The following is an 11,602-nucleotide window of genomic DNA, read 5'->3' as shown; positions in this document are numbered from 1 at the left end:
AAAAGCGGTCTTTGGCTTGTCTCCCTCACTGACGGGAACCTGATTGTAACCACTGGGCAAATCTAAAGTGGAGAACCAGCTGGCTCCCGACAGTGCATCCAGCGACTCCTCTATGCGGGGCAGTGCAAAACATCTATCCTGGTTTTAGCATTCAATTGACGGTAGTCAACGCATAAGCGTAGACTACCATCCTTCTTTTTCCCAAGGACAAAAGGTACGAATATGGGCTGCAACTCTCCCTAATGACCTGAGACTCCAGCAACTGGTTTATGTGTGCCCGGACTGATTCATACTCTGAGGGGGGAATACGTCGGTGTCGCTGCCTTACAGGGGTATCATCTACTAGCGGAATGTCGTGAGAGATGAGATTCGTACACCCCAAGTCACTTTCATTGACGGCAAAGATCGACTGATACTGCTGCAGCAAGACCCTAACCTTGCTCTGTTCCTGATCAGGTAATGAACCCAACTCAACCGCATCTATTTGTGCTTTCTCCACAAGGCAAGCAACTGGCAAACCTGCAGTAATTGTGTTAGACCGAACTTCTGTAATGCCTGCAGGTAAGCTGACCACATGTACACAACTTAAAGTGCCCAAAACCCTGCGTGGGAAAAGCATAACATCTAAAGTATCCACATTCACTATTGGTACATAGATTGTGCCTTTAACAATGCGAACCAATGCGGGCGAGACCAACAAATTTTCCGGTAATCCAGACTCAGGGGGTTCAAGGAGTACTACTCCATCAGCAAATTGTTCTGAACAGGCCGCCGCTGTTAACGTAATAGTACCACCTATTACTCGCTGTGTCCCAGGACCCCGCACCTGAACAACCAGAAGGATGAGTGTTTACTCGATGGCACTGTTGGGTACTCCAAGAATTTATATGATGATTTACTAATATTCAGGTGGGTAAACTATTGATTTAATGGAGGAATATTCACGATAAGACTTGTTGGCTACATAGTGTTCCCCTCTGTTTTAGAAACACGAAGATAAAAGACCAAACAGGAAGGGGAAGCCCAGTCGCGGTCCCACTCAGCTCGCTGTAATCATGCGGACATATTACCAGCTCTTGACCCCTTCAACTAAAACAGAGGGGAACACTATGTAGCCAACAAGTCTTATCGCGAATATTCCTCCATTAAATCAATAGTTTACCCACCTGAATATTAGTAAATCATCATATAAATTCTTAAATTTAATTTAGACCACCAAGCTGCAAGAACAGCTTACATTTTCAAAAGACCTAGTCTCGCATAGCCAGACCTTAAGACTGAAGGAATGTATGGCAGCTTTCATTGGCCAAGGCCCGCCCTTGAGGCCATTTGACCGACATTTGAAACAACAAATCACAGTTAGTTTCGTTTATCATCACGTTTTGAGGCATGGAAATGTCACCACAATAACAGACTGCTGAGTAAAACTCTCTGAGGTATTTTAAAGATTATATGCCACAAAGTATTTCACATACTTTTGAAAATTCAGCATTTAGTAGATCCTGATAAGCACTCATCGTCACAGACACAAAGAGTTACTTTTCTTCTTTTGTGAGGGATTTGGGGCCACGGTATCTTTGTTTCCATGCCAGAACGTTAAAGAACACAACACACATGTCTCGCAGAAGCCCTGTAGAAATCAACCAATTCAATGACGAATTCGACACTCCTGAAGTTTTTCCAAATTTGTGTCCCAAATGCATCAGACGTTTAGCCAATGGTCCTGTGGCCATGACGTCTGAGGCTGAGACTATCTCAGACGCTGATTTGAAGCTAAGCATTTTAAGTTTTACAAATATAAGCGCTGACAAAATCAGATTTTGTCATCTATCACAGCTGTAAAAACTGCATTGCTGGAACAAGAACAATAACATTCATTTTTATATGGGATATGGGAGGGGGGGGGGGTGTCTGCAGGTATTTGTAGGTTTCTTTTTTTAATTCAGTGCAGTTATATTATCCATCTCTTATCAAGTGGCCCAGTACACTTTACTTTGAACATACGTATACAAGTGTTTTATTTCGTGATAATATGTCCAAGCTTAATAAATCTGATTTAACTTGGAACATAAAATGCATTAACAATGTTATCAAGAGAAATACACCAATAATTAAGATGCTACTATTTAATTTTCTTTGTATACTCGTACTGAAAAAAAGTATTTATTTTATTTTAGCCTTGAACTCAAGGATGCAACACATCTGGTAATCTGCATCTTGCTTAATCTCTTTTAGTCATAAGTAAGTGACATGACATACAGCCAAGTATGGTGACCCATACTCAGAATTTGTGCTCTGCATTTTTCCCATCCAAAGTGCACATACACACACAAGGAGCAGAGGGCAGCCATTTATGCTGCAGCGCCCAGGTTCAGTGCCTTGCTCAAGGACACCAAAGTCATGGTACTGCCGGCCTGAGACTCAAACCCACAACCCTAGGGTTAGGAGTCAAACTCTCTAACCACAAGGCCATGACCACATGTTAATTTTCTTACATTTTCTTACATTTTCTTACATTTTCACACCACATGTTCATTTTATTACAGAGTGAAAAACATTGCAGAGCAGAGAGGACACAGACAAGACAACAAGCTAGCAGGAAAGACAGAGCAGGTCAATTTTGATAATTGGAAACAAAAGTCTAACTTTATTAAGAATTTCAAGTGACAAATAATTTTTTGAGCTCTTTAGTGGTATGACAGTTTACATGCACCCTAACATACCCTCAGTTCAAACAAAGCAGGAATGCATTCTATAATTAGCATGAAACAAGCATTAAATAAGCATCTGATGCATGTTGAAAAATACAATACAAGTACTGAGTGTTTAAACTGTGAAAAAAAAACAGTAGACATAACTGCAGAAACTCCATTCAGTGTCCATAAACTAGCGAGAAAAATGTACACTAGGGGACAATTTTGCAAACATTACATTTATATATTTTAAAGATCAGCATTTATCCAAAATAAAAACATTTTGTAAGATTAAACACTATGCCATTCAAAAGCTGCTTGGAGTCAGTTTCTATATTTATTTGGTTTTATTCTTTGTAAAAGAAATAATAGAAATTAATATTTTTAATTAGCAAGGATGCTTTAAATTAATTAAAACTGATGATTAAGACATTTAAAATGTTACAAAAGATTTGTATTTCAGATAAATGCTATTTTCCTAAACTTAAGGAAACCTGAAAAAATCTACTCCACTGTTTCAACAACAATAATAATAGGCCTAATAATAATAAATGTTTTTTGAGCAGCAAATCAGAATATTAGAATGATTTCTGAAGGATCATGTGACAGAAATAAAGATGCTAAAATGTCTGGTTTGAAATCACAGGAATAAATTACATTTTTAAATATATTTAAATTAGGGCTGGTAAGCAATTACATTTTTTATTTAATTAATAATTTGGTGATTAATTAATCAAATTAATTGCACATCAAATTTGGAGAAATTACTCTGAAAAGATAATTTAAAGTCATTTTTGTGTAAAGCATCAAACAGAGATTACAAAAAGTAGGTTCAGCAAGAAATGTTTTGTTTGATAAACTTCATTACATATAGTATTTTGGACCATGTTAGTAAAGGATGACAGAATTGTCATTTTTGGATAGGTGAACTATAACTTTAATAATTTATTTTATTAATTGTATTATTATGACTATGAAAATATTACATTATTTATTTAATGAAATGATAAAAAAATATAAAAAATAAACTAAAACTGCCAGTAGGTGGTGGTAAATGTCTTAATGATTAAGTCATTGAGTCATTTATTCATTCGTTTGATTCGTTCAAATGGCTAATTGATTCAGGAGTGAAGTAAATGGGTCACTTCAAAGCCACTTCACCAAATTTGTTCATTGTCTTCATTGTCTTCTCTTCTGGGTCTGATGTGACTGCGACTGCTGTGACAGTTGACATACGACGCTGCTGACGTGTTTTCTGGTGCACCCAATAACAAACTTCGAGCTTCTCCCGAGGCTTATCAGCAGATCATCCAGCTAAGAGCAGTAGAACCCAGGCTGTCATGAGTCGAACCTCACCGCAAACAGCAGTAGATCATCCAGCCGAAAGCAGACCGGAGACCCTAGACTAGAGCAAGGCACAAAACTCCCAACTGCTCTCTGGGCATCACAGCAATATGGCTGCCCACTGCTCCGGGTGTGTGTTCACAAACAAAGCACATTTTGTGCAGGCTTTTCTGCTTTGTTGATTTTAATTGATTCAAATACTTTAAATTATTATTATGAAGACAAGCAGCAGATGTAACACTATAATTGTGACTCACCAGAGACAGTAACATTGAATCTGTATGTGGTGTTTTTCATGCTTTTGATGGTCACTTGATAAATTCCAGTGTCTGTGGTTCTGGTGTTTGTGATGGTCAGAGATCCAGTCTGATGATCCAGCTTCAGTCTTTCTCTGAATCTCCCATCAAGAACATCAAATGTGGAGAATCTTCCAGTGTATTTATCGATTTGAGCTATAGGAGTCTCTGGACGTCCAAAGGTCCATGTTATCAGATCATTTGTCTGTGTTTCAGTGTTAGTCTGTAGAGTGACTGTATCTCCCTCCATCACAGACACTGACTTCACTGCATCTGAATCTGCAAACACACCTGAAAAACAGTGAGATAGAGACGTTTAATTAACCTTATGAATATTTACTAAAGTAAACAATTTGAAATCAAAATTATTAATGAATAATATATAAATAACAAAACTAAATAACTGCATCTTTGTGGTCATTTTGAATAAATCAGTTTTTTACTGATGCAGGAACTTTGAGCTCCACATCATACACAGAAAACACTTTTACTTCAGATAAGAATCACTTTAAGAATGAGCTTCAGTGTTTTTATATAAAATACATTTAGAAAAAAACAAACATCTAAAAATATATTTCAAACTCACCAATCAGACTCTGCAAACACAAACAGAACCAAAATCTGTCAAACATCTTCAACAGTTTCAGTCCACAAATATGAAGAGACAAACTGGTTTAGTAATGAAAGGGCAGATGAGCAGATGTAAGGCTGCTCTGTAGTAAAGTGAAGTGAAACTCCATCGTCAGCTAAACATCAAGAGTCACCACACACAGATGTGTCAAGAGATTTGGCTACAGCTGTCATATTCCTTTTGTTAAGCCACTTCTGAACCACGTCTTACCATCAACTTCCACTTCAAATCTTTGTTCTGTCATCCACAACTGTCAAAAGTATAAAAAAGTATTAAAAAATATGTGGTGTCAAGCTGAATGACTACAAATAGACTACAAATTGGATTTTTTAAATCTCAAATAGTGGAGACAAATGAACAGCTTTGCATCCACTCTGAAGTGGGAATAATAAAGAGAACAGCCTATAAATAATAACATAGTCTCTTGTGGACACTTTATGAACTGCACCACAACATAAGTAAGGTAAGGATACACCACAAGACCAGATCTCTTTTTTTCTCACTGGAGCAAGCATTATTATTATAGTTTATGAACTCATATTTTAGTTAAAAACACCTTAATGGTATTGCATTTGTTTTGTTTGTATGTCTTTCCAAGATGTTATCTGAGTGGTGTGGATTATGTCACAGGCAGGTACTAATTAGCCAAAACACCACTTGTACATATACATATCCTAGTCTGTCTACTGCATCACTACATTGTACACTCATTGCAGGTCAAAGCCATCTGATCTTCCTTTTATCTACATAAATAGTCCTAAAATACTTTATATGGATCTTAAATCTGTGCTTATAAAAATTCAGTGTTGTCATATTTTGAATACCTCAAACTGAATTGAGGTCATTTGTTTTATAATTTTATTACTGACTGTGTAGGCCTACTTGTCTTTTTTTTTTTTTTTTTTTTATAAATTCAATTCAGTTTGAAATCAAGCTTAAAAAGTCACCCCAGTTTAAGACAAAAATATACAGAATGAGCAAATGTTTTTCGTAATGGTAATTGATCATAAAAAATAAAAGCCTGCAAAATTATGTAAATAAAAGCCTATATAAAATCTGTTCATCATATATCAGAAATGTTCATCATTTTAGAAGACTTGGATTAAACCAATTTCAAATCTTGAAATAATGAGTGCCTTGAAAAAATGGATGGACAAAAAATAGTAAAATGCCTATATATGGCAATATACAGTATGTGATCGTTAATATGAAAGTCCTGAGGTGGCGTAGTTGGCTACCTTAAGAGTTTCTTTGAGATTTTGCTTAAAGTGAACTTCTTTGTTCATTTTGGGTATTAGTTTCGATCCGCCTTAACGTCCCGTCACACAACCATGGTATTGCAATTAGAAATCCCTGTATCATGACCACTAATTCACATACTTTGTCATTAAGATAAAAGTTGGTTTTGTTCAAAGTTGCTATTATCCACATAAGTCTTTGATAGGAATATTTTTTGGTAGTTTATTATCGCCGGCTAAAAATTAACTAGTAACTTGAACTCTGAGTAATTTTTGAGAGGAGTACTTTTTACTTGTAATTGAGTATTTCAGCAATGTAACAGTACTTAAGTAAAAATGTTCAGTACTCTTTCCACCACTGTCCACAGCTAGCTAGACTCTCTACACACAATAACATTCATATTAGAGAGTCATGGCTGAGCTGAATATAGCTCTGATTGCAAGATCTGGCTGAAATGACCCAATAATGACAATTAATCTTAGTGACAACCCAAATAGTGTTTGCGGCATCTGACAACCTATTTAAATAGGGTGTGCAGATCCCCCAGATCAAAGCAATCACTGCCAGCTGAGATAAAATGCTCTTTGGCAACGATAGAACCAGGCCATGAGACACAATCCCTTTGCCCTGCATCCCTTGGGACTAGGAAAAAAAAAAACATAAGTGGAGCCTAGACGCAGAAGTCAGAATATGTCCTCGAGTGTTAGAATCCAAACATGGAGACACTTTCCCTCAGGTGCTGCTCAACTCAATATAGCACTATCTGTGGGATCCAATAACCATAAAAAGAGCTCCTGAAACCCACTGAGTGCTTGAGTTTGCAGCGGAAGCTTTCAACAGGTCTATACCCTTCTCTACAAACTCAATCTGTGCATCCCATGATCTGAGTCTTCGCCGTGCTTCGGTAGCAGTGGGAACTGAACTGCGAAACGCAGAGGCTCCATGAGATGTGGGACAAACATGAATATAGCATTCTCATTAGAAGCTCCTGACCAAGACACATGACGCATAGAATGTGTGTCTGAAACCTCGAGCATGGAGGCACAAACTTTCTAAAATGCTCAACTGCCTTGCTCTTAAACACTTGCTGTCAAACAAATGGATCATGAAGACAACAAAAGTTGGTGACGTGCTTAGCATCACCCTTTTACAGGTGCCCGCTCTTGACTTCACAGGATATGTGCACCAATAGGAATGCTGTTGTTTCACATGTGCTTTCACATGTGCTAGCAGCATTCTCCAAAGTGTCCACTAGAGGACACAGGACAATTTCCCTAAAGTAGAACTCATTCGCTGATCCAGGAACTGAAGTTGTTTTGAGCTCCACACAACATCATACACAGGGAACACTTCAGATGAGTCACAACTGAAACTAAAACTGCTGTTTGAGTTTGAATGCTTTTATAAAAGAGGTTTAGAAAAACAAGCAAGCATATTTAAAAAAAATAAATAAATAAATTCAAACTTACCAACCAGATGCCACAAACAGAACCAAAATCTCTGAAACATCTTCAAGGGATTTAGTCCACAAATATGAAAAGACAAGCTCTTCTAAACTGGTTCAGTAATGAAATAATAGATGCGTTGATGCGAGGCTGATCTGTAAAATCATTAAAATAAGCTACTGTCTAAATAACTGCCAATTTATGATTATGTGCTGTTGTGTGTGACCACACCTCTCTTTTGAGCAAGAGTAGGCCACAGCTTCCTGTAGTTCACTGGTGTCAGATTTAATGGAAATAAACTGACCACAGCATGTTAGAAGTGTCTCAAAGCAGCGCTTGATCATTATATGCTGAGAGTGCCTTCAGATCATTTGTTGATCATTTCAAAAATATTTCTCCTTTCAGGCCGGTTTCAGAGTTTCTCTAATGGCTTTATGAATCATGAACAGGTGACCTGTTATAACTGTGTGTAAAGTGTTCTCCCATATTTTCATATTCATATGACATTGTGTTTGGTGAGGAACAGGAAACAGGAAAGAAGATTAAACCTACACACTACTGTCAGATACAGTGACTGCATTCATCTAATAATAAACATGCTGATGTTGAAGCTGTTTGTCAAGACAACAGATCAAACCACATTAGATATTAATAGCAGAACACAACATGTTCAGCTTTGATCACACTACATTCAGTAAATGACGTGTATTTCACCAGATTTTTGGTGAATCTGAGCAAAATAACTCTTTGAAGCACATGTTAGTTTACATTAGTCTTTTCTTCTGAAGAAGTATAGAAGCCTAGATCAATGTTTTGTGATATTGAAGTTATCTTATAATAAGCTTACTCTTTAATTCTCGTGTTTAAACTGTTCCTTACGTATATAATGTTATGTAACGCCGAGTGCCTCCTGCTCAAGGAACCAGAGGAGAAACATTCACAGACATGATGCGCTCCCATCTTCTACATTTTCTTAATACTTTCATTTAAAAAGTACACATTGTGTTTATGTGGTGTTACATTACAAATAAAAGTGACGGTGAATCTGATATATCTCTCTTCTGACTGCTGTAACACTTTCTCAATATGTTTTTTCTCGTTTTGAAAGTCGTAGAAACACTGTTTGTGCAAATGGGAACGGAAAAATCATAGCTGCAGTCTCAATCCTGTTCACTCGACTGTAACGACTTCCACTTTATCATATTATTGTAGCCTACATTATCAGATTAATAATAAACCATACTGTAGCTTGCAGATATAAAAGAAAATGTTTTTAGCGGTATAAGAATTAGCTTAATAATTAAACAATTTAAAAATAAAACAGGCTAACATGAGCTTTACAGTATATGTGGCACTCAGCTGAGCTTATTATAATAAACTTCGTTTGTATTCCTCCAGGAGGCGCTCAACATAATAAATGTAATTAAACACAAGAGACACTTGAAGCTCAGAGTGAGAAGACTTTATTGATAAATGCAATCAAATGTGGCAAATGTACAGCCGTCAAGAGAGATCTTATCTGCAGAAAAAGACTTTCAAACTGGATCAAAAGATTAAAATATCAATAGAAAAATATAAAAAAAACATTTTATATTACATAATCTAGCGTGAGCAAAGCAATTGAGTATTTTTCATCATAAAAACTTGCATTTTGAGCATTATTGTGAGAATATATTACGGTTTGTTCTCAAATCATCTTCTAGGGTGGAAATGAGCCACCTATAAATGAGCATAAACACCAGCATATGAATATTTAAAGCCATTTAAAATAAAAAAATAAATAAATAAATAAATATGAAAAATAAATAAATAAATAAATAAAAAAGTAAAACCACAATACCTGATGAGTAAATCTGTGCTTGATCCTGTTCAGCTCTTCTGGATCTGATGTCATAAACCAGTATAACAACAGTAGCCACGCCCACCAGAGCAGAGAGGACCAATCGGATCACAGCTTCAGTAGAACCACAGCAGTGGACAGAGCCTGAGGAATAAACACATCAAACTGAGATCAGCTCAGTCAATAAACAGTAATATCAGCTCTAATATCAGCTGCTGAACCTGAACATGAGTGACAGAGCTTGCTGATGTCCAGATGTGTGGTCTGCTTGCTGCTGGGATTGTTGATCACACAGCTGTAGCTGTTTTTATCCTGATATTCCACCTCCAGAGGTAGAGAGAGACTGATGCTGAGATCAGACACACTGATGCTGGACAATAAACTGTTTCCTTTGTACCAGGAGAGAGTCACATGACTCACATTCACCACTGAACACACCAATGAACACGATGATGATGATGATGATGATGAAGAACAGTTTGTAGAGTTAGTGCTGATGACAGGAACCGGCAGACGAGCTGAAAACATGAGAAATACAGTATGACCAAATCTAATCAACAGTCTTATTTTCAGTTCAATGTGTTCAACAGTCTATAATCTCAAACTGTAAAATGATTTTATTTGAAGGACAAGGCACAAGACCTCTACTCACCATAGACAGAAACTCTGAATGCTTTTGTTGACCAATTTCCTCCACTTATCTGGTAATTGAGTGTATAAATACCAGCACGTTTAGTTGTAATGTTTATGATGGTCAGAGATCCAGTTTGATTGTCCAGTTTCATTCCGTCGTCAAATAACTCAAACCCATAAGTATAGCTGATTATAATTTGTTCTAAACGTCTTTCAAATATAGGTGTTGCAGCAATGTCAATTTCATAATCCCAAGACAGTGAGTCATTTCCACTTATTTCAGTAAGACCAGTGTTTAGAGTAACAGAATCTCCCTCTGTTACTGATATTTCTTCTGCATCACAAACACACTCTGAAACAGGGTTTGTCACAGATTGAGACTTTCAAATAACTTTGTTTACAAAAGTAATAGCTTGAGATACATTTCACTCTAAAATGTAAGCAGGTGAAATAAATGAAACTCACCAGTGACAGTGAGCCTGATTATTATCATCACTGGTTCGCTGGTTGTCACTGTATAATCTCCAGCATGTTTCTTTGTGATGTTTGTGATGGTCAGAGATCCAGTTCGACTGTCCAGCTTCAGTCTGTCTCTGAATCTCCCGTCAAGAACATTATCATATACAGTCATGCTGCCGGTCGTTACATTGATAACAGCAATCATATTATTCTCAAACCACCACTGAATCCTGTCAAACCACTTTATTTCAGTAAAGCCAGTGTTAAGAGTGACAGACTCTCCAACTATCACCAGCAATTTCACCTCGCTGACAGAACTACAAAACACTCCTGAAGAACAGAGTTTATCACTTGATGTCAGTTTGATGAAGCTTCATTAAAATACTTTTAATCATTTAAATGTGAAGTAAAACTCACCAACCAGACGCACCAAACACAACCAGAACAATACTGATTTGAGAAGCATTTTCTTCATCAGTTCACAAGAGTGAGGTTTAAAATGTCTGAAAACACTCTGAAACACGACTGAAGAACTGATATGATCTGGATGGATCCTCCCTCTACAGGATTCGACCTGCATCACAGAGTGATTTATCAGAGGAAGTCATGAAAATGAACAAGATTTTACTGACCTTACATTTGATAACAAATGCGTTCCCTGTATGAAAACTAAATAAATAGCACATATCAAAACAGTGAAATGCTGGATGAGTGTCGAATTGGATATCGATGATATATTCGTTATAATTTATTCCAATTTCTTAGATTTAATCAATAAATTCATTTAGAATAACAAGATGCAAAGGTTGTAAAACAGCTGTTGAGGGAGTGTCGGTGAATTTGACCTCTTTCTGTCTTCAGAAATCACTCTCTCGATACCTTTTTCTTTGTTAGGTAAGTCCCAGGGATGCTGTCGTGGGAGTTTCTTTGCTATTTGAAATAACGGCAATGCAAAATTCATATTTGTTGCAGTCTTGATCCCGCTGATCACATAACTGTAACGACTTCTTCTTTCATTACAT

General features: G+C 36.8%; 1 protein-coding gene across 1 annotated transcript; it reads right to left on the bottom strand.

Moving 5' to 3' along the window:
* Nucleotides 1–9,157: 9,157 nt before the first annotated feature.
* LOC127987726 (uncharacterized) lies at nt 9,158–11,127 on the bottom strand. The gene is made up of 6 exons (XM_052590118.1): nt 10,998–11,127; nt 10,587–10,910; nt 10,141–10,473; nt 9,710–10,006; nt 9,489–9,632; nt 9,158–9,367 (listed from the first exon to the last, which is right to left on the bottom strand). The coding sequence occupies exons 1-6, from the start codon at nt 11,053–11,055 to the stop codon at nt 9,348–9,350; spliced, it is 1,176 nt and encodes a 391-aa protein (XP_052446078.1). The 5' UTR covers nt 11,056–11,127; the 3' UTR covers nt 9,158–9,347.
* Between the last annotated feature and the right edge of the window lie 475 nt (nt 11,128–11,602).

The sequence above is a fragment of the Carassius gibelio genome, chromosome B22 (genome assembly GCF_023724105.1).
Source record: "Carassius gibelio isolate Cgi1373 ecotype wild population from Czech Republic chromosome B22, carGib1.2-hapl.c, whole genome shotgun sequence".
NCBI classification, from domain to species: Eukaryota; Metazoa; Chordata; class Actinopteri; order Cypriniformes; family Cyprinidae; genus Carassius; species Carassius gibelio.
This window is presented reverse-complemented; position numbering and strand designations above follow the sequence as displayed.

Bases quoted from the DNA above. Each gene is read 5' to 3' on its own strand.
- LOC127987726 (XM_052590118.1), bottom strand. From the start codon at position 11,055: ATGAAGAAAATGCTTCTCAAATCAGTATTGTTCTGGTTGTGTTTGGTG. The intron at 9,633-9,709 runs GTTCAGCAGCTG...TTTATTCCTCAG, and splicing joins GCTCTGTCACTCATGTTCAG to GCTCTGTCCACTGCTGTGGT. The intron at 9,368-9,488 runs GTATTGTGGTTT...GCTCATTTATAG, and splicing joins AGCACAGATTTACTCATCAG to GTGGCTCATTTCCACCCTAG.